General features: G+C 35.4%; 1 protein-coding gene across 1 annotated transcript; it reads right to left on the reverse strand.

The window, feature by feature from the left end:
* Positions 1–12,384: 12,384 nt before the first annotated feature.
* LOC128029337 (flotillin-2) lies at positions 12,385–24,362 on the reverse strand. Its single transcript, XM_052617084.1, has 11 exons — positions 24,121–24,362; positions 21,123–21,204; positions 20,728–20,818; positions 20,155–20,278; positions 19,938–20,056; positions 19,179–19,292; positions 18,961–19,080; positions 18,597–18,811; positions 15,867–16,050; positions 15,588–15,737; positions 12,385–14,162 (listed from the first exon to the last, which is right to left on the reverse strand). Exons 1-11 carry the CDS (start codon positions 24,167–24,169, stop codon positions 14,124–14,126), a joined length of 1,287 nt encoding a protein of 428 aa, XP_052473044.1. The 5' UTR covers positions 24,170–24,362; the 3' UTR covers positions 12,385–14,123.
* Positions 24,363–24,501: the final 139 nt, after the last annotated feature.

A 24,501-nucleotide genomic window follows, 5' to 3' on the forward strand; every position in this document is an offset into this window, starting at 1 on the left:
AGCCAACACCCAACAATGTACAAATGAAAATAGCTAATTTGAGGCACCATTTGGGGCAACCCTCGGGAGAACCTCTATGCACCTTTATGGATTATGGTTTGGTTCGCTTCCCTGGACAGCCTGAAATTGAAAACAATAGATCTCATTCACTAACCATGCCTATTCATAAATTTGTGTTTGAAGCCAGCATACAAACATTTCCAGAGATGAGATATAATCAATTCAATGATTAATGAATGAGAGCCATTTTGCCTAAATATAGATTTCTAATCTCATTTGCACTACACATCACCCAAACTCTACCTCAATGACATTAAATGTTATTGCATCTTGTGAATGTTATTAAAGCTTCTGCAATGTGTATCTTGACGCATAATGATTAAATATATGCAAGCCAGAATGAAAATTGAGAGCTGTGAGGGTGAGTAAACGATGACCAGTATTGCAAGATCTATTTTTGCTTAATTTGAAAAAGCAAGTAACTTAAAAAAAAAAACTAATAAGTGAAAATTAAAAACAAAATGTAATGAAACTTGTTTTTTTTTTTTTTTTGATTTTTTTTTTTTTAGACCTGGTTATTCATTTCTTATTCAAGATTTGGCAAGATTGATGATAACAGAATTTTGATTTTTGGATAAACTATTCCTTTAGAACAAGTTTAGGCAAGCATGCTTTATTTGTGGCACAGCAGGGATCGTTTTATTCACAGAGGAGGAGATGGGGCTTAATTTTGCATTTTTGAAGTTGTTATAGGAGCATCACATCTGATAATCACGTTTTTTGAATATCCATTTTGCCCTTCACTCATAAGCATTGTATTACAACGTTAGCCCAAAATACCAAGATACTTTTACAGTACCACTGAAATCTGACCCTAATTCTATGCCTAAAATAACCATAAAATGTTTATGGTTCATAGTATTTGCTCGTATGAAAATTCTGAAGGTTTATTTGAGGCTGCCACTATCAATGTACATTACTCATTGCTATATGGGTTCAGTGGCTTTCCTCTCTGTTGTACCTTTACATTTCGTGAGTTTAGGAGGAAATAGGTCACCCAGATAGCCCAAGGAACTGATGTGCCGGGACGCATAGTGATAACTTGGTAGATCTCACCACACTCACATTATTCCCTCTCTGCATGTCGAGTCCTCGCACAACTGCATCATTGGACCCCCGGCTCTTCTACAGGATTGACATTCTTGTTCTTGATTATTCGATAAACAGGAAGTGGCATAATGAGGTTAAATATGGAATACAAAGATGAAAGTAAGGAACCAAATACATGACAACTAAAAATAATTCAGGGAGCCACACCCATAACAACATTATCATCTGGCTGCATGCATGGTTTGATGAGAATATTGTGTTTTATGCTTACGTTTATAAGTTAACATGAAATCAAAATTTATCATATTCATCTTCTGGTCTTATTGGAAGTGATTTATCAGCGTACATTATTCCAAGGCATGATGTGGGGGAAAAAAACAAGACATCATGGTCACATTAATTAAGAATTCATCTTAAATTAAGTAAATCGTAACAATATTAAAGGGGAAATCAATTAGAACAATGTCACCACTGTACAACTACGAGAAAACAAATAAGTACAATATGTCCATGATTTAACTAGAACTATATATTTTTTTTAATAAAACTTAAAAAATGCTGAATACCTCGATCCAATGGATCCTCTGCAGTGAACGGGTGCCGTCAAAATGAGAGTGCAAACAGCTGATAAAAACATCATAATAATCCACAAGTAATCCACACCATGTAAAGAGTCAAGAGGCATTTATTTATCATTTGCATAGTTAACACTGGGGAAAACTGGCCATTGAAATGAGACAATAACATGACCATACATAAAAAAACACCACTCCAGTCCATCAATTTATATCTTATAAAATGAAAATCTGCATGTTTATAATAAATAAATCCATCAAGAAATTTTAATTTTAAACTGTTGCTTCCAGTCCATAATCCATAATTAATGCTTCCTCCAGTGAAAAAGTTCATACCCTGTTGTATGAATCCACACATTGTTTACAAATGTTTTGGGCTGTTTTTACTACGGTGCATATTTCTCTCCTGATTCAGATAAAAAAAATCTTTTTCACTGGAGAAAGCATTTTTATGGATAGAGGACTTGTATTTTAGCTGGAAGTGATCATATGAAGTTAAAACGCCTTGATAGATTTGTTCATAATAAACGTAGATTTTTGCTTCACAAGATGATAATTGATAGACTGGAGTGGTGTGGATTATTGTGTTGTTTTTATCAGCTCATTCGGGCGGCACCCATTCACTGCAGGGGATCCATTGGTGAGCAAGTGATGTAAAATACATTTTCATCTTTTTAATTTTGAACATTTTCTAAACAGAAATATGGTGTTAATCAGTGACTGTATTAACACCAAGGAAAACCAAAATTCAAATATTAGCCAAATTTCTGCTCATAAAAGACTGAAATACCATTTCAAGCAATGTTATTAGTCTGATATCACCAAGTACAACATGTTCCTGGATCAACATCTTTGTTGATCCTGGAACAACATTCCAATCAGCCAATCAGAACTGAGATATAACTTTTCAGGAAATATCTATTTTACAATCAGGGTTAGGTGCTTCTACACTCTTGTTATTTATCATTTCCCACTGATTTTAGAAATACATTATGGGTAGGGTTAGGTTTAGGGGGGTAGGGATTGGGTTAAGTCTATATTTTTGGACAATAATATTGATCCAGGATCATGAAAAGATGTTGATCCAGGATCATGTCTTACTTGGCAAAATCACAATGACCGTTGTTAAACACCCCTGGGGTCATTTACAGAGAACACGACATACATAGCTCTGAGGAATGGAAAAAAATGCCTCAAGAGACATTTTAAGTGTTTTTAAACGCCGTTTAACTTTACAGTGTCTTAAAATGTGACGCTCAATTGTTATGCACATTACACTGAAAAAACACAATACACTGAAGTGATAAAAGATGCACGTCTAAAGTCTAAAAGCGTATTTAAAAGCAGCATGATTAGCGCAAAAACACATTCTGTGTGAAACGCGTTATTCTCATCGCTGTAGTGTTTTGCTGTTGAAGCAACCTGGTGGACTATTTGTGGGGTTTAACAGTCATGTGCTCAGCTGTGGATCTGAATGACGCAATAGCTCCATGAAAATAGAGCTCTTAAAGGAGAGGGAAGGGAATGGGATTGAGAGGCAGGTGTTCATTTGTAAATAGTGAGTTTTTTCCTAATCTGGGACTGTCTCAAATGAGGTCAGCAGCAAGTTGGTGGTAAAATTGGGCAATGGTTTGTGAAAATGAGATGCTGATAGCTGCTACTTTCTTCTCAAAGTAGGTGATGAAGTTCACAGTGGTACGTGATGAAAGCAAAACAGCAGATGGTTTGGCAGAGAAAAGATAAGATTGTATAGGAACAAAAGGGTCTGGAAAAAGAGTTCCATTAATCATTCTTATTTCTGTTCAATGTCATGTCATACAAAACAACAACAACAACAAAAATGTCCTGAAATTGGATTTCTACAAAAATGAATCATTTAATTTGAATTATTAATGTTTTAATTTATTCAATTTTTAATGTGCTATTCCTTTATATAATATTTAATATAACATTTTTTATTAAGTAATAGGCTATATTTAACTGTGTTGCAGAAGTAAGTATTTCAGTGCACTTCTTTCACAGCCTCACACATTCACACTTATGTCCTAGAGACTATGTTTGTGTCTAAAGTTTGTTTCAGTCTGACTCTGCCAGCTTGTCAGTCACAACAGCCTAAATATGTACAATAATATGCTGCCAGGGAACAGCTTCAAAATCTGGGCGTCTAATTCAGTATTCCAAGCATGCATCTCCTTCAACATAGAGTTCACTTCTTAAATTGACAACAAAATCAGTTTGCTTGCCATAATATTTAAGGTAATACAATAGTCTATTATAGTGCTCTGTGAACCTAATGTGATCGTCAAAAAGTATGTTTTTTTTTTATTATTATTATTATTATTCAGTTGATGTGTTTTGACCGAGTTTCAGTGTTTGTAGGTAGCTCCAGCTTTCAGCCTCAAGTAATGTAGCCTATGTGCGGTTATTTTACCTTGAAATAGCAGTTTAAAAATCACTCTGATGGTACATTGACTTCTAATAAGGCTAGTGTTTCTTTTCCATGTTTCCCCACACCAAAGTCTCTTCTGTTATTATATACATTTGGCGATGGGTTGCTTTATGGCAGCAACAAATGCACGTGTACAGCGATCTACTGTGCAGTGATATATTCACGACAGTGCATTACAATCATTTAACTCTAGTAGGCTCTAAAGTCGCAAAAAATTCACAAAACCATACATTAAAGAGTAACTAAACCCTATTTTAGCATCTATTTAGCATAGCATTTATAAAGTTATTTAGATTATTTTGTGTAGCCTATGTAGTAAATTAGCATAGTTGTTAGTGTAACGTTAGTATTGTTAGAAGCATAGTTAGTTAGTAGCATAGTATTGCATCAGTTAGGATAGCTTCAAGCTAGCGTAGATTTATTTACAGTGGTCAGGATGGTACGTAGGTGTAGTGTTGAAAGTATTCTCCTTGGAAACATTATTGGCAGAGCCCAGGTCAGGAAGCATAAATAGCTCTATAGTAGCATTCATCAAAGATACACAGTTAGCATGTAGGATTTAGAATTTTTTTTTTTTTCCTTTATTCAGTTTCTTTAAAAACCCAAAATGAACTGCACCTCAGTCCAGCAGATGGCGGTAATACACTTTGTTTGTAAACTGCCATAAAACTCAACAGAAGAAGAAGAAGACATATCACCTCGAGCCGCTGGCTCAAACTGCGGTCTTAACTTCCACATCGCAATCAGCATCCTACGATGCTAGCGATGCTGCCGCGCAAGACAGAATGGGGCCAGTCTCTGAGTAAGGCACTGTGTCGCTTTTCAGCGTGAGCTGTGTGGAGAAGCCCATTTCCACCTCCATTGTGTTGGAGAAGCAATCCCGCGTAAAATGCAGTTTGCACACTCCAGCTCTAGACGGGAACTCACGGTCTTCCAGGCCAAGTGCATGCAACCACTGTCGCCTAATTTTCAAGTCTGCTGGAAAACTATGCAGTCCAGCAGTGCTGTTGCAACCAGCAACACTACACTTACGTACCATCCTGACCACTGTAAATACAGATAAATCTATGCTAACTTGAAGCTATCCTAAACGATGCAATACTTTGCTACTAACTATGCTTCTAACAATTCTAACGTTACACTAACAACTATGCTAATTAACTACATAGGCTACACAAAATAATCTAAATAACTAGATGCTAAAATACTCTATCCTGATCGTTATCAATACTCGCAATTCCAACTGACTCGCTACAGTGATTTTGACAACAAGATGGTTTTATACTGCCAAGAGCAAGGTGAGCTGGAAACTGCTTACGTCACCTGCCACCGCTTACATTACGTACCACCGCAAACAACCAATAGGAAAAATCAACTGCAGTGGCCACCGTTTAACCTGAAGAGGGCAGCACTCAGACATTTTTACAACATATATTGTAGAATTAAAACACTTTATACTCAAATGTCAAAAAAGTTACTTGAATCAATGACCAGCACTAATGAAACCCCATTCTTACAGATCATTAACTAAAAAAAGTTGGTTTAGGGTTTAGTTACTCTTTAATGACATCTCACAAACCCCATTTCGTGTTCTGTCCAATTTTTTAAGCATTTCCCCGAAATGTAAAAATTTGAGCCATCTGGACCGTAAAGAGGGAATTTTAGGGAATGGGAAAAATGCACCTCCTCACCATCTCTCCTTTCACGTGCTGTCTCGCAAACACACAGGCTATGGCAAGCCTGTTTACTGTCAGTTGGAGGGTGTGGTTACAGATGTGAAGCAGACACCCAAACTGTCAAACCTACGTCATCAGGGAAGGTCCTCCAATGCAGAGGGGAGGGGTATTTTCAGATTTTGATTAAAGATTACAAAAGCCAAAAAGTTTTTTTGTGTGTATTGACTTGCATAGATGAATTGTTCACTACAAAACGATCAATTTAGGCAAACAAAGTAAATAGGGTCAATTTTGATTTCAGTTGGTCTTTAAGGTGAAAGTTGCATTTTTGCTATAAAAGGAGGCTTTTTTCCCACCACTTCGAATTTTATCATACAATTTGGAATATTCTTATTTATTTTTTTAGCATATAGTTTAGGCCTACATATCGCACTTCTGGCAGTGTTTCTCTGAATTCACATTTTGTACACGTTTTTCAATTCTAACTTTTATTTCACAATACTGGCATCTTCACACATTTAGAAATTTATATCTCACAATTCTGACTTTTTGTCCTTCACAGTTCTGAAAAACTGTGAGATATAAACTCAGAATTGTGAAAAAAAGTCTGATTTGTAAAAAGTAGCATTTACCTTTTATTATTCTGTGGTGGAAATGGGCTGTATTAGGATTAATTATTATGATTTGTATCATTATATATTGTAGCTGGAAAGGGTTAATCAATAACACTAAAATGTAAATAACTGAAATAAAATTAAATACATTTAAAAAAACCTTCAACATTTCTCAAATGTATGAAATGTATGTAATAAACATTAATAAAACCTACACGTATATGTTTTTTACAAAATCAATAACACTGACAAAAACACTCAAAACAGTTGAATTAAAGTAAAGTATTTGAGCCAGTGGGACTAGATCAGACTCCATGTAGTTTTCTTCAGAGCTCCAGCACACCTCCTCTCCTCGTTCTGAGGCGGTCACAGCATTAATTCTGCTTCAGACTTTAATGCAGCTGTCAGGTTTCTCAGCATCTGTAAGATGACAGTAGTTCTCCACTCACAGCAGCTGACTGTCAGGCGGTTTATTATCATGTTTTGCTGTCACTGCATCCTAATCCCAGCACTCTGTGACTCATCTACTTCTCTGACAGATCAATCATTTCATCACTTCTCTTTCCCACCTAAAGCATGATGCAGCTAAGTGGTTAAGCTCTTAATTTGCCTTTTTAGAAGGGATCTTCAGACTTAAATTCAATAAAACCATTGGCTAAGTCTCTTAGTCACCAAGTTAATGTTAAAACCCCTAGGACTAGCATGAAGATGAGCAACAGCACTGCAGTTACACACATCAGCTCTCCACTCAAGTCCTGTGTGGCTGAAACTTACAATGATGAGGAATAACATGATTATACAAGTGTAACAATCCAAACTTTGTACTCATCGGGAAGAAGGAGGCCGGAACCGGCGCACAGTCAAAATCATTTTAATATCCAAAATAAACAAAACAGCGCGTCAGCCCCTCACGGCGACTGACGCGCACAAATAAAAAGCAAACATAAAATAATGTCCCAGGCCTGGTCCTCTCTCGTCCTTCACGGTCGTCACTCCAGTTTTATATCCTTCCATCTCCTACGTGGGACTCAAGACCGGCGGTGGGGCGCAGGTGTAGCTCATCTCCAATCACTACACCTGACCTCACTCCTCGTTCCCACGCCTCTCGGCCCCACCCCACTCGCCACAACAAGCATTTATTACAAAGATGTTTCTTACTTTTATGGGTTTTCCTTTTTTTATATATTGGTAATGAGTAAAACAAATTTATATTTAAAGAATTATGTTTTAAATGTTAAAATGTATTAACTTAATATATTCATTCATTCATTTTTTTTTTTTTTGAATAGTTTTGTGTTTCATATTTTTTACTGTTTTAAAAAAAGTGGTTCCATTGTGAAAACATTAAGGTAGGCAATGTAAACCTTCCCTGCAAAATAAAAAGTGTGAGAGTGAAGTGACAACTAACCTTGGTCTCCCCGCTGTGGAAAGGAAAAGGAATACAAAAAGAAACAATATAATTAATAAAAATGCTCAGTGTTAAATATGATTAAGTGTTTTATGTAAGATTAATATGAAATAAATTAATTAAATTTATGTTTATATTTCTATTGATAACATTTTTTTATATTTTAATGTTTACCATTTTAATATTAGTCCAATAAATTATTTATTTTTTTGAAATGTTATGTATTTACTGTCTGACTGACTGATGTACTAAGAAGCTCAGGCTCCCTGAATGCAAAAATAAACCCTATATATAATAAACACTTGTCCAAGAAACTAGAAAAGGTAGTATGCTCACAATTATATCCCTTCTTAGAGATAAATGGTATCTGTGAGGATTTCCAGTCAGGATTTAGACCGTATCATAGTACTGACATTACACTTAGAGTTACAAATGACCTGCTCTTATCATCTGATCATGGTTGTACCTCTCTATTAGTGCTATTGGATCTAAGTGCTGTGTTCGACACTAACTGCATTTTCCTATCTCCAAAATATATTGAAATTTCGGCCTATGCTCTCAATGTCAAATGCAGAAATGTTAATGACCTCAAGGTTAGATTACTGTAATGCCTTATTGGGTGTTGTTCTGCACCAAAATGCAGCAGCAAGAGTTCTTACTAGAACCAGGAAGTAAGACCATATTAGTCCGGTCCTGTCAACACTGCACTGGCTCCCTATCAAACATCGTATGGATTTTAAAATCTTGCTAATTACTTACTGTATGAAGCCCTGAATGGTTTAGCACCTCAGTATTTGAACGAGCTCTTGTTACATTATACTCCTCTACGTCCGCTACGTTCTCAAAACTCAGGCAATTTGATAATACCTAGAATATCAAAATCAACTGCGGGCGACAGGTCCTTTTCCTATTTAGCAACTAAACTCTGGAATAACCTACCTAAACATTGTTCGGGAGGTAGACACACTCTTTCAGTTAAAATCTAGATTAAAGACCAATCTCTTTAACCTGGCTTACACATATAACACACTAATACGCTTCTAATATCCAAATCCGTTAAAGGATTTTTAGGCTGCATTAATTAGGTAAACTGGAACCGGGAACACTTCCCATAACACACAATGTACTTGCCACATCATTAGAAGAACGGCATCTACGCTAATATTTGTCTGTTTCTCTCTACTTCCGAGGTCACTGTAGCCACCAGATCCAGTCTGTATCCAGATCAGAGGGTCACTGCAGTCACCCGGATCCAGTACGTATCCAAACCAGATGGTGGATCAGCACATAGAAAGGACCTCTACTGCCCTGAAAGATAGCGGAGACCAGGACAACTAGAGCCCCAGATACAGATCCCCTGTAAAGACCTTGTCTCAGAGGAGCACCAGGACAAGACCACAGGAAACAGATGATTCTTCTGCACAATCTGACTTTGACTTGACGAAACCAGTAGTTAAATTCCAGGCTGCAGCAGAGGAGAACTGGCCCCCCGACTGAGCCTGGTTTCTCCCAAGGTTTTTTTCTTCATTCTGTCACTGATGGAGTTTCGGTTCCTTGCCGCTGTCGCCTCTGGCTTGCTTAGTTGGGGTCACTTCATCTACAGCGATATCGTTGACTTGATTGCAAATGATTGCACAGACACTATTTAAACTGAACTGAGCTGGATGATGACAAACACTGTTTTCCTAATGAATGTTGTTCAGTTGCTTTGACGCAATGTATTTTGTTTAAAGCGCTATATATATAAAGGTGACTTGACTTGACTTGTACTGATTGTTAAATATGATTGAGCATTTAATGTCAATTTTAAATAAATACATGAAGTAACTAAATTTATTTATTATAATAATTTATATTAATATCATTTTAATGAATAAATTAAATTAAATTAAATGTTTTACTATTGTAATATTATGTCAATAAATTGTTTCATTTTGGAAATATTTGTCTTCAATGTGAAAAATGAATTAAAAAATAAACCAGAAATACCAATAAAAAAATAACAAATATAATTAATAAAGAATTAAATAATATATAACATGCTCGTCATTAAATATGATTAAAAGTAATCATAAAGCAAATGTAATAATTCAAGTAATATTGAAAAAAGCACATCTTAAAATTGAATGTTAATTGTTTGTAATAGTTAAAATTGTAAGAAATATTAAAATTAAATAATATGAATGATACACAATCTGTTTAAATATATACAATTGTCTTGTAAATAACTAACAAATGTTATTAATAATTAAAACATAGAAATAAAGTAATGATTATTAAGATATTTTCATTACCCTCAGATGTTGGCATGAGAGTATATGATTGCGGTTACACTTGATGCTGTTAGGAGACCGAGAGCACAGTGAGGCTTTATCCTCAGGACTTCTCACTCACCTTCTCCAGGAGTCAAGACTCAGACACTTACACAGCCAGAGAAGACAAAGAAGTTCTCCTCCTCTCTCAAGTGCTGCATGCAAAGTTATTTTAATGCCTTGCCTGGAGGATGTGTGTTCAGTTCTGGATTAATGTGGTGGAACAGGCTCCTGGTGGGATGCAGAGTCCTCCACACTCGCTGGCAGATTAAATATTGAGAGGATTAGAAGAAAAAGCTGACATCTAAGCATTTAGGCTTAATTATGCAGACTATTTCTTGTGCATTGAATGTCTTCACTATGACATTAAAGAGTAAAGACTATAGTCACCCAGCAGAAAAATGTGGATTGTTGAGAAACTCTTAATATTCCAGTTATGATGGAAAAGCAGTTAAATGTGTTTTCCGCTTGTTATGATGTTATTATGAGGCTTAGACACCTGATGCTGGACAATGGCCCCATGTGCTTTAAGAAGTGTTAAATATAATGTGTTTCTCTGGAGATTCCAGATTATTTCACACAAACTGGAAGCCTGAAAAAGATTGTAGATTTCACAGCAAAATTATACTATACTTTTACTTGTTAAAACCCCATATCAATCAGATAACAGATGGCTAGAAGTTTGTGTACAACAGCTTTACAGCTAACGTTTGATCAAGTTCATCACTTTGAAGCCTTAGTGATGTGCGCATTAAGATTAACTGCAAATTTTTAAACACATTTTAAACCTGGTATTTTAATGCATTCAATTGTAATGGTGATGAATGGGGACATACGAGGGTATACGTTATTTTAAATATTGCTTTATATTGAAATAAAAGCCTTATACAGTGCAACAAGTATGTGTGTGTGGCTGGATCAGACAGGCTAAATGTCGAAATATGCACTTTGCAAGACTCTCAGAATGTTTCGTTTACATCTCGCAGTTCTGTGTTTGTATCTAAACAAAGTCTGAACTGAGATATAAACTCAGAATCGTGAGGTAAAAAGTCACAATTATCTTCTATACAAGGTTTTGGAATGTTGTGTTCTGGTCACTTTGACCCAAAAATTCTAGTTTATGTTCTTGCATTGGACTTTACTCACACAAGGTACAGCAATAACAATTTAGCAGTTTTGTTTGATCATTTTTGTACTATTTTGTACTATATTTTCCCCACCTTGTTACACTTCTGGTGTTCTCAGTCTACAAAAAAATAAATTCAAAGTTTCTCGTTGCATTTTCTTTCAATTAGCACAGGTTTTGTATTTCTTTCTCGACTGATCGATCTAAGCTTATCCACCTTAGTTTGAATAAACTTTTCCAAAATGATCGACTAATAATGCTTTTTTTTTACTCAAAAAAACTGAGGCGCATTAAAGTGAAAGTAACATGACATACAGCCAAGTATGGTGACCCATACTCAGAATTTGTGCTCTTCATTTAACCCATCCAAAGTGCACACACAGCATGAACACATACACCCAGAGCATGCTGCAGTTCAATGCCTTGCTCAAGGGCACCTAAGTCATGGTACTGCCAGCCCAAGACTCGAACCCACAACCATAGGGTTAGGAGTCAAACTTTCTAACCCCTAGGGAACAACTTCATTAACTCAAATTGAAGCCTATGATCAAACAGTTTCAAAAATAAATAAAAAACATTTTGTCAACTGAAAGAAAGCAAGTTGACAAAAAGATTGATTCCAAGATTTGGTAATCATATAGCATAATGAGTGATCATCTTTGACTGGGAACACCAAATTAGGTAATTAGTACAATTTTAACTAATTTCAGCACAGCACAAGGGTTATAAGGTTTAAACTTCCTAAAACGTGAGCCTGGCCTTTTTACAGTGCCGTGTCATGCTCTGACAGAGGTCTATCTAGCGTGTTTACACAGAAAACCACTGTCTGTGTGCACGAGCGCTCACTGTGTTATTGATCATGTTTAGAAGCCAGATTCACCTTCTGTTTAATCCCTTTTCTTTCGTGCTCTGAAACACAGCTGAGAAAGAGTATTTATATAAAACACCAGTAGTGATTTCACGGAGGCGTTTGCTCGATTAGTCTTTATCCTGCACTGCACATCTTAACCACACGGTGTCAGTGTTTCGTAACAAACACCCTCTGCACGCTAATTGATCCGTGACTTCAGTAATTCATATTTCGTTAAAGGAGACATTACTTACAAAAAGTGGACACAGTTTATATGAGCACTTTAATGGAATGAAAGAACATCGAGAGAAACAGGATCACATTACATTTATTACATTTGGAAATACATGCACCATAAACATGCTCAGATAATTCTGTGTAAAGAGTATGTATAAAACTACCAAATAATCCCCACATCGTCAATGGCATATTTGGGGTTAATTTGTGTATCTTTTGTCCCACTAAAGAAAAGCGCATCTGAGCTTTATCCTGCCATACAATTCTAGAGTTCCTATAATGTTTGTCCAATACACAGTATAGTACATTGCATACAAAAGCACATAACTAGTCTATGATGCTCTAAACTTGTCATGACATGGCTTTAATAGTTCTGAATTAATCAAACATAAAAATTATAGAGTTAAAAAATAAATAAATAATAATAAAACAAAATACTAAAATTACTTTTTGATTGAATATAAACAGTCTATGAGCAAACAGAAGTGTCAGGGGCATTTTACTCATACTTGAATGAAATAAACAATAAATCAGTAAAAACTATTAATGAAATCTTTACATCACAAAGATGAGTGCGATCTCTTGGCTTTGGTGGTTTCATTAGCATGACAAATAAAAAAGGGAAAGTGACTTTGCCCCTTCACAGCACTACTGAACCCAGCAGAATAAATGTACAAACATGTCAAACTCTACTTGCTATGAACCGAATGAGGAAAACGAGGTAATATAACTTTCACAGTGACAAAAGAATACACAATCTAGATTAACCACTACAGAGCAGAATGTTAATGTCCATAAAGGGTGATTTTTAAATTCATCTCATGTGTTAATGTGTAGAAAGATTTTGTTAGGAATAGATGTCAAATACAACTATACAAAACTGTTTTAAAAATGGCTCAACTCTGTTGTCATGAAACTATATCAAAAGCATCGGATTGGTTGGATATCCAGACATGAGTTCGCTAACAGCCAATGATATATCTCCAATAACATAAACAAAAAAAGCACACTTACAATCAAAATCTACCGGCAAAAAAAGTGATCTGAACGATTGTTGAGCTCAGGCGACTTGCACGGTCATTCAGAAGATGGATCGGTGTCTGAAAGCCATGTTTGTTTATGTGTCAGCAACATTTAAACAGAAGAGGAGCACTTGGTATGATTCTACCGAAGATGACACTGATTTTTACCCGTAAGGCTATGGTTTTGCCCAAGAGCTTAGTATACTGACTGCTACTCACAACTCTACATCAGTGGCAGACTTCCTGGATGTTAGAAATCATGGTAGGATCTGAAAGGTAAAGTCGCCTTGTTTTAGTAAGAAATATGACTTAACGTAAGTGACGCTTGACTTTGGATAGATAAACAGATTTGATTGTAATCTAAAGCTGACTCACCATTGAGTGTTAAAGTGTCCGAGTAGTGTAGAGATGAAAATAAAGTGTATAAAATAGTTAAGAATAAAGTGTGATAGGCTGAGTTTTGTATGACGACACTACAAAACTATATAACAAAACAAAACAACAATCATTAGTGGTTGTCCTGATGGTCTCTGATGTATGCGATGCACGATGATTTAAAAATTGAAGTGGACTGCAGAACGTGGGAGCAGCAGTGCATGCAGAAATTCTGGTCCTATGAAACATTAAGGCACCAGAGGTATCAAAATCTACTTGTTTTTGTTTTGTTTTTTTAATTAAAATCTTCTAAAGGCAGTTTCTGTGAGTGCATACGACACATCATGAAGGAGACGCAACTGATTGACTTCATGCTTGAGCACCCGTCATCTTCTGCAACAGAGGCATCTGTAAAAGTAGACACACATCAAGAAGATAATTATTAAATATGGCATGTCATATAAAAATATGCTATATAGCGGCTGTAGGAATGGAACTGCATTTTTTAGCCTGATTTGCAAAATATATATCGTAGAGATTTTTTATTTGGGTTTATTAATATATTTATTTCAAAATTTGATCAGTATTGATTGCTATTAAAGCATGAACAGCTTTTTTTATTTTGTACTGCTCTGAGGTCCACTTATAATGTTATCAAGATTTTTTACATCAAAATACATGTTGCGAGACATTACTGTCAGAGCCAATAAAGCCACACAGCATGGTCTCTTAATTTCAGTCTTTCTGAAAATCCTGCTTCAAATTATGCCTTGCTTGTAAACGAATCTGCGGTGAAATGAAGTGTACAAAGAACGAGTTCTTACTGACGCGATCTTAAAAATAGCTCATCCACTCTTTCCTAAAGTTGGGATCAAAAGGAAGGTGATGCAAAGACTGTGTTTTTCTACAACTTGGCACAAATCTTTATCGTTTGATTTCAGGGTAGACCTGCATTTGCCTCTCTCGTTTTTTAATGCTCAAAATGGTGGGCGGGGCTAAACAGGCAGTGATGTAGAAGCAGGCGTTGATCTTCATCTGCGGAGGCGGGGTTTAGCCACACTATTACATCATAAAGTGACACATTCCACAAGCTACCATTCTGGCAGATTGGCTTCAATAGAAGACTATTGAGAGAGTTTTGAGTTCTGAAGCTTGCAGAATGTTTTTTATAGTGCAATGACCTCTTATATGTCAAAAGGTCAAGGGGATTTAGATGTCTCCGTTCGTGACCCCTTTAAATATAATTCAGCTGATAATGGATATTTAATAATTCATTTAGCAGACCCTTATAGCCAAAGGTTGAAAACAAGATTACCTTAGATATTCAATTATGCACACTGATTTCCTTTATTTGTACATTTATATTATATTGTTATCATCTAACATTCACTTAAAGTCTTAAAAAACACTAATAATTTAATAACAATGTTATTCTAATAGTATAATCTTAAAATTATTATACATTTTCATACTGTACATTATAACGTTGTGATGCCTAAATTCAACTGATTTAAAATAAGTGATTTTAGTGTTAAGCGTTTTGTTTTATTATTTATGTAGTTCAAATAAGTGACATTTACCATCTCTACTAACCTGGGCATGAGAAGCCAAATTTTACATTTACAATTGGTGTCCATCATTTAAAATAATTTATGAACATGTTATCTTTTTGTGGGTTATTCATCCACTCAGGATACAGGAAATAATAGATTATCCATCAATTATTAATAAATCAATATTCAAATATTGATTCATTATTCATTATTTTATCTTGAAGGCCTGATTAACTTCATGGTTTTGTTTCTTGATTAACTTCACGCCCAGTCGTCTCACCTTGGACAGGTCCACACCCGTGAGTGCATTAATAGACACGGGCAGCTCGGCGAGGAGGCGGTTCACCTCTCCGGTCACACGGCTTCCATCCCCACTCAGAATAACAATCTCATTGGTCCTGGCCAGAGGAGCCGCTACCTTTCCAGCAATCTGTAGGTGATGGACATTAGAAAATCAAAATACGAAAACCAGGCTCATCCTACAGTACTCCTAGTGACCATGTGCAATTCCAGTGGCGACCTCAATCACCGAAACAACATAGGAGAAAAGTGAATTCACCTTGGGCAGTGCTTCTAGGACGAGCGCAGTCTTGGCGGCCTCTCCGTACTGCTGGTAGGCCTCTGCCTTCAGCCTCATACTCTCGGCCTCGGCCTTCCCCACAGATGAGATAGAGATGGCCTCTGCCTCTCCGATCTTCCTGATCTTCTCTGACTCGGCCTGAGCGATCAGCACTTTCTTCAACCTGTTCAGTGTCACCAATATAGCACAATTCATCTTGGTGTGTGTCAAAGATCAGTTTCTCAAATACATAATTAATACATGATTAAAGGGATACTCCAGCCCAAAATGAATACACACAGAAGAGTGTACGCTGCTTGCGGTCAGCTCATATTTTTCAAAATGGCACTAATGTGATGGCGAGAGATACAGAGGAGATATAATTGAATAGAGTCGCTATTTATATAATAAGTTTTCAAAATGATCCATTGTCTAATGTCAATAATGTAAGGATTTATCAAGCACAGCTCACAATGAAGTCACTTCCAAACCACGCAGGCTTCTGTTGGTCAACACGGCGAAAATTACATGACCAACTTAATCACGAGCAAAATCAGCCTCATGCGGAAAAGTCAATTGCATGGATTCACACATGAGATCTCTCAGAGCAACGGTAAATGTGACAACACCTTAATACAGTGTTTTTTTTTTTATAATATAGGCTTCCTTTTCTTTCGTAAACTGTATTTTTATATAGTAGATAATTTAGGGCTGCCCTCGACTAGATTTTTCTGGTTGACTAGAAGTCGTTCATTTTAAGCATTAGTCGACTAATTGCAGGTTTATTAATAAACCATTTAAGTCATGCTAATGAGCAGAGCCGGATTATCCATAAGGGCACTTGGGCCAGTGCCCAGGGGCACCAACCATTCACAACAACTAGGGGGGCACCACATGACACAAGCTTTAAAAATATTTTTCGTAAATTGTTTTATTATTAACTTGAAATTCTTAAAAGACCATACATAACTTGTTTATGAACACTAACTTAACAACAACAATAATAATAATAAATTATAAATAAATAAAGATTACATGACCACTATCAGTCCCCCCCCTTCCGTCCCTGTCAGAGTTGAGTTGGTCCACAACAAGTATGCGCAAATGTCTTTTTTTTAACGGCTACAGAAAATGAATCAAAATGGACAGACGTCAATGGAGTGGTTTTGCAAAAAGAAAGTTAAAGAAAGACAAAGGACGCTAGACGTTTAGCTACAATTCAAAATGTTCCAGGGATCTAAAGTTTTTTTTAAAACGAGTGAAGAATGAACTCAGGACGACAATGACACAGAAGCGATTGACTGCACTCTCGCTTGCTCTCCCTGTTTACCATTGAAGTTAAAGTTAAAACATTACCGTCTACATCCGCGAGAGGGCGCTATATGCTGCTCAGTGCTCCTGTAGTCTACACTGACGACATAGAGCGCCCTCTCGCGGCTGTAGACTGTACTGTTTTCTTTTGGTTCTAAATAAATGCGACTTTTAGTCCAGTGTGACTTATATATGTTTTTTTCCTTGTCAGGACGTATTTTTGGACTGATGCGACTTAAACTTAGGTGCGACTTGTAGTCCGAAAAATACAGTAGTTGGACAAGTTAATAAATTACATTTGATATGAAAAATCACCTTAATTATGTCTTGGGGGGGGCATTTGAGGTATAGTGCCCAGGGGCACCACACTGTCTTAATACGGCCCTGCTAATGAGCCTTTACTTACATAGTCTAATAAGCACTCAAGCGCATGCATAAAGCTGGCCACGGCACACTGGCAGAAGTGATGATGATGAATGTGTCAGGGAAAAACAGTAAGATTAAACTGCATTAATAATATTAATAATCTATTGATAAACTAGTGTTATCGTCTTAAGAGATGAAGTTGGCATGTGCCTACATGCAAGTTTCATACGGATTTCATAATCTGAGAATTATTTTCAGATTTGAATTGTTTCGTTTGCTTTCATTATTTTACAAAAGCACAATGTTTTGTCGTTATAGTGAGAGCACACAAATAAATGTGGAGGCTTTACAGATTGGAAAGATGTACCACTCTTATCTCTTTGATTAAAATGACACGTATTTTAAGAGCAAGTGAGAGCACCGGCGCCTCCATCTATCCATCTGACACTTGAATAGAGCACATTTTCTAGGTTAACATTAGATTAAGCAGCCATGTAAAGTTGCTACTACTTACATATTTCAGATGATAAGCCATCTGAGGTCGATGAATGTTTATTAAAAATTGTAATCATCGACGATTAAAAATCGTGAGTGTTTGGATGTACTATATTATCACAAAATCCAGCCGTTAGCGTTCTGTCCATCATGGACTGCGTGACCTCACCACTTCATGTGCATTTTTAGTTTTTTCTGCGACTGAGCAACTAACTAATTTTTGGTCGACCAAGTCTCTTCTTGTCAACTAAAGGTTAGTCAACTATTAGATGGCAGACCATATATATTTATATATATATATAAATTTTTATTATATATTTAGTTTACTATATATTTTTTTAATATATTATTTATAATGTCTATTTGTCTAATTTATGCCTATTTTTTTATTTTTTTATTAAATGATTAATTTTATTTTATTACTTTGAACTGTTTTATTATTAAATACATACAATAAAACATACACAAAACAATAAAAAAACATCATAAGATTGTATTAAAATAAAATCGACATAAAGACAGACAGATGTACAAAATGTATTCAGAGGTCACACTCACTTTTGTCCTTCAGCCAGTTGCTGCATCTTGTAAGCCTCTGCTTCAGCAGGACGCTTGACCGTCGCAATCAGCTCCTTCTCTGTCCTCTCAATCTCTTTCTCCTCGATGGAGATCTGTTTTTTCCTCTGCACAACCTCGATTTCAATCTCCTCCAATCTGATCTTCTGCTGCTCTTTTGCTGCCTGTAGTTCATAGGCAAGCTGAGACTCGGCTTTCTGTGTACAAGAGACACAAATATCACATGATTACTATCACTCTTATCTGAGACTGATAAATGTGAATGTATAAGATCACATCTGTCCAGCTAACAAGATGACAGTGATTAAAGATGATGACCCTGGATTGAAATGAAACTGAATCCAACCTTAGTGTTCACTTCCTGATTGAAAGCAGCTTTCTGCAGCTCCAGCTCTCGTTTGGAGTCGGCCATTCTAGTGTCTGCCAAGAACTTCACATCCATCATTTCTTTCTTGCACTCAGCTTCCTGATCAGGGAGGTGGGAGAAAACAGAAGCTAATGAATGCCACACATCTAATGGATAATGCATTAGTAATAAAGGCAGTGAAGCCAGAAGCCTCTTACTCTAATCCCAGCATCCCTCTCTGCCTCGGCCACTCCGATGTCCGCGTCCCTTTGTACAGCCGCTGTCTGAGTTTTTCCAAGAGAGCTCAGGTAGTCCAGTTTATCATAGACATCCTGTTAAGAAAAAACATGTGTCAATAAATATATATATATATATTTTTTTTTTATTATTATTATTATTACATGTTAATGCTTATTTATTATAGTTTTAATTATAATAATTGATTATGCCTTATGCCTTAAAATCAGATGCGAAAAAGTTTTCATTAACTAAAATAAAGCTGAAGTAAAATAAAATATGAAATATGAAAATACTGAAAATTAGTAGATGAAAATTCGAAGTTGGCAATGAAGTGAAATCAAGTTTAAGTTGAAGTATTAAAATGACTAAAACTCAAAACACAGAACACATAACAGTTACTTTTACTAACAATTTCACTTTACTAAATTTAATTTACTTACTCAAATTAATTGATTTTTATTAAAATGAACTGAAAATAAATAAAACAAATGTAAACGTAAAAAGATAAAGATGAAAATGAAAATGAACTGAAAATATAAAAATAAAAGATAATTCAACTATTAATAAATGCTATAATAGTACTTTAGTATTATTATATAAGAAATCAATTTGGTTTCCTTAATTTAATATTTATTCTCCATGTATACTGTTTCAAGATGTCACTGAAGTCTACAATGGAGACAGCACTCACCTCATCCATCAGATTGATTGTGCATTAAGAAACAGACATATCTTACTTTTATAGTGAAGCTGAGGATCTCAATGCCCATCCGGCCCACATCAGGAGCTGCCACCTCCCTCACCAGCCGAGCAAACTCATCTCTGTCCTGATAGATCTGCTCCACCGTCAAAGTACCTGTCATGAGAACAGCAACAGAACATCAGCTTCACACACTCACACCCGTCAGCACTGTGTTTTACTGAGGTTACTGTAATAGTTAGTAAACTATTAACCTAAGATAGAACGCAAATGTCCTTCTAGGGTTTGCAGAACCACAGCCTTGATTTCCATGACAGACTTCCCCAGAAACTGCTCACAGGCAACCGCCAGCAAGTCTTGGTCAGTCATAACCTTGACCTGACAAAAACACAAGGCAGGAGCATACATAGACATTCATTTAGAAACAATATAAACTAATGAAAATGACAAAAACCCGCACAACTAAATCAATGACGAACAGTTGTACTGAGTAATATATTTGTGCTAATGTGATACATTTTTTTTATGAATATAAAGTTAAAAAACAGCATGTATTTTAAATACAAATCTTCTGTAACGTTATTATTGTATTTACTGTCACTTTTAATCAATTTAATGCATCCTTACTCAATAACAGTGGTAATTTGTTTTCCGAAAAATAACAAATATTACAAACTTTTGATCGATAGTGTATACTTTCAAGACCCGGAAAAACTATGTACGGATACTAAGCTTTAATAATGACTGCAGTAATGGTGGAAATATATGAATAATTGTAATAAAACAACAGTAAATGATCTGTGAGTGGCCCATGAGAGAGTGTTTACTTGAGCGACTCCTGTCACGGTAATAGCGACTCCCTCCGCTGTCTCCACGTCTTCACACTTAGGCTGTAGTGTCATAATCTCTAGTGTAATTCTGGGGATGGGAAATATCAAAAGATAACCACAACCTTTAAACAATGCCTAAGACAAGAAAAGCCTGATTTTCCAATGTTTTTCAGCATCGCAGAATTCATGAAATGGGGACAGGAGTGTCAAAGACAACAGCAGCTTCTGACAGGAAGCTTTAGACAAACCTGACCAGGTGGGCCTCTGAGTTTTCTAAGGTCAGGCATTACAGTTACTGCTAAACATTGTCTCTGTGTTGTTATAGTGAACTTTGAGTACATTTACTGCACTGCACAGTGAAATGCGATCCTCATTTCTTTGACTGGCATTACCTCTGTGTGTCTGATATAAGCCACCATGCCCACGCCCAGCCTCCCACCACATACGTCTTTGCATCTGACCCACAACAGGCACCTAGAAGAGACAAAACACTTGTGATTACAGTGATGATCTCTAAAGATGAGGACAGGATCTGTGTGAACCGAGTCCAGTGCTGATTCATACTCTGAATGAACTAGAAGATGCTATGAAAGATGCCCTTACAAAAAACTCATACTATAGTCCTCTGATTGAATACTACCATCACTGTTATTTTAGCATCACTGAGATCCTATTATAGATTTAGAACTTTTTGTCTTTTTTTTTTTTTTTTACATTTAATTTGAAAGTTTTTAGTTATTTTGTTGTGTTTTTTTGTTTCATTTATATTATTATTATTATTATTTCAAAATATGTCTATACAGTTTTAATTTAAAAAATAACATTTATTTCAGTTTAAGTATTAGTTATTTTGGTTAAACAATTTTTTTTTAAGTTAAACTAAATGAAAATAAGACATTTCACTTTGGCAACAAACTGAACTTTAAGTTTATTGTAATTCAAGTTTCTTTTAAATGGTTTTACTTTGGGAAATGTCTTAATTTTATCTTTTTGTACTGGCTTTCAGTGAGTGCTAGATGGTCTGTGGAAAGCAAAACAGCATATATATTTTTTTTATATATAAAATAATATTTAAGGAACTAAATGAATAAATAATTTGAATAGAATAAATAGAAAATTATATTTGAGTAATATTTTATAATCTTATTTTTTTCACAATATAAATTTGGTCTTTATACATAAAATAAAAGATTACAACCCCTGTACTATTGCATTAAAATGGTACCACATGGTAATAGGCAGTACTTTTACTACAAGACCATAGTACTAAAGGCAAAAAATATGGGTAGCACTTTATTTTACAGTCCTGTTCCTCATGTACATAGTATGTACTTATTATAGTAATTACAATAACTATAACCTAACCCTTGCCCATGAACTTTTTTAAGATAAATGCACTGTAAGTACACTATAAGTACATGTAAGTACACGTACTATAAAATAAAGTGCAACCAAAATATGTCCATGCAAAATTGCAAGGCATAAAGTTTGACGTTGGACATTTGAGAGTCTCAAATTTAGGGACCGTCTCTAAAGTTACATGTGATATTGTTATACACTTTTCTAATGTCACTAGCATTTGAGGAGAATGGCTTACAGTCATAAAAACAACTGTAATTGTTCATCTTAGGTGTCAGCTATAATGCACAATTGAATTGAATGTTTGATATTTATTAAAATAAACTGTAAATCATTTGTAAATTATGCTACTTTTTCACATGGGCTCAAACGCAAATTTGAAGCTCAGTAGCATTTGAGGAGAAAGACTTGCAGTCATAAAACAATTGTAATGTGTTCATTTAGATGTCAGCTACAATGCACACCTTACACATTTTTTATATATATTAAAATAAATTATAAATCATTTAGGTAAAAACGAGGCCCGTTTATCAATTTCAGGCACATTCCTGTGAAAGTTTTTTTTTTCAGGTTCCTTTACGAAAATGACCCATGGTTTTAACAATAACACCACAAAGCATCATTCTTGTAGCCATGGTAACTGCAAATTAACCATTGTTTTGTTACTTCAAATAATAATTTAAAAAGAAGCATTAATATATTGTAATTTTGTTGTAGTTATTGCTATAAAACAGACCAAAGCCATCAATAGACTTTAAAATGACTTAAAATGCACTATATATAAAAAAAACCTATGAGGCAATAATGATAATTTAATAATAACACTGTTAAAATACATAATGTAGGCACATACAAAATAAACTATTTATGTACATGTTATAACAAATGCCTGCAAAGGAGCCAAATGCCATGTAACTGCTACTGTTACACTTACAGGACGATCAAATCCTTGTTTAGGCTACTGACCAAACATTTAATTCAAATATTGACTTAATCTTTCATTTTTGGCCACCTTTTTGCTATAGAGGACACAGCCTTTATCATTTCTTCAACAACAACAACAACAAAAAAAAAACGTGCATATCACAACCCTTACAAAAATAAACCATGGTTTTATCATAGTAAAACTGCTCAATTTCCTTTTGCATGACTTCTGAATGCTTGAGACTATAAAATAAATTAGAGTCATAATAAAGTTATAGCCATAGGTAAATGTCAAGAGCTACAATTGTAATTTGTAAATAATAAAATTTATTAATTTACTTTTTATATTTGATTAAAGTTCTGTTTTCACCCCTATTGTAGTTTTTATTCATCATATTTGAGGAAGGCGGGGCACAAAAATACAATCCTGCTTAGGGCACCCAATTTGGCCAGCAGTGGCCCTGATACCATGGTATTATTATCTGATACCATCACTATAGCAAAAAATTGTAAAATAATATTTGTTTATATAGCTATGGTAAATGCTCAAAAACATTGTATTTTACGTTGCCATTTCTTAAAACAGCCTTTTTTTTTTCTTTTTTTTTAAGAAATCTGCATAAATTCAGCACAATAAAGCCACAAATTATCACTATTAAGCATCAAAGTTGCCGTTTCGAGAATATAAATCATATTAAGGTATAATTAGTTATGAATTAATGTAAAGGGATATTGAATATTAAATCACGGTTAAAGCGTAATGGGATGCGCCTAGCAAACATAATAATATACAGAAGAGAAATAAATAGCAAAAATTGAGTTTCACAGTTGAAAACCCTCCAATTTATCATTAGTTTGGGAAATATTATAAGTTAAAAACGACTAGCGTTAAAATAGTTTAAAACAGTCGATGATGAGCTGAGCTAACGTAGCAGCTGTAACGTTAGCTAGCTAATGCACGACTAGATGATATTATTCACCACATAATTCATAGTACTTGCGAAAACAAACACTGATATGCACACTTCATTAACGAATGACTGCAATAATTGCATACAAATGATAAATTCCTGATTTAATAAGCTGTAGTAAAACACATGACGATACCTGACACAACGAGCGCTTCGTTTGGTCCAACAGTCAGGCAGCAACCCATACTTGCGTTTAAACCCAAACAATAATCCTTTCGTGTCTATTCCTATCTATTAAACAAAGCGTTTATTTAGCAGATTTTTGACCCGTAAAATGAACAAATCTCGGCCCTAGTGAGAGAATAATTGTTTGTCCACACAGGCGACTCTACCCATCACAGGAAGGAAGAAGGGTGGTGCGTGACAGTGTTTGTCTGTGTTTGTCAAACCTAGCGAGTGTCCTAACTAGACAGCACCTTTGAGCATTCGAACCATAGTCTGTGATGGCCCAAACATGCTGTCTAGGTAGGCAGCACACTAGGTTTTGACACACAGACTCTGTGTTGTCATGTTTACT

The sequence above is a fragment of the Carassius gibelio genome, chromosome A15, assembly GCF_023724105.1.
Source record: "Carassius gibelio isolate Cgi1373 ecotype wild population from Czech Republic chromosome A15, carGib1.2-hapl.c, whole genome shotgun sequence".
NCBI classification, from domain to species: Eukaryota; Metazoa; Chordata; class Actinopteri; order Cypriniformes; family Cyprinidae; genus Carassius; species Carassius gibelio.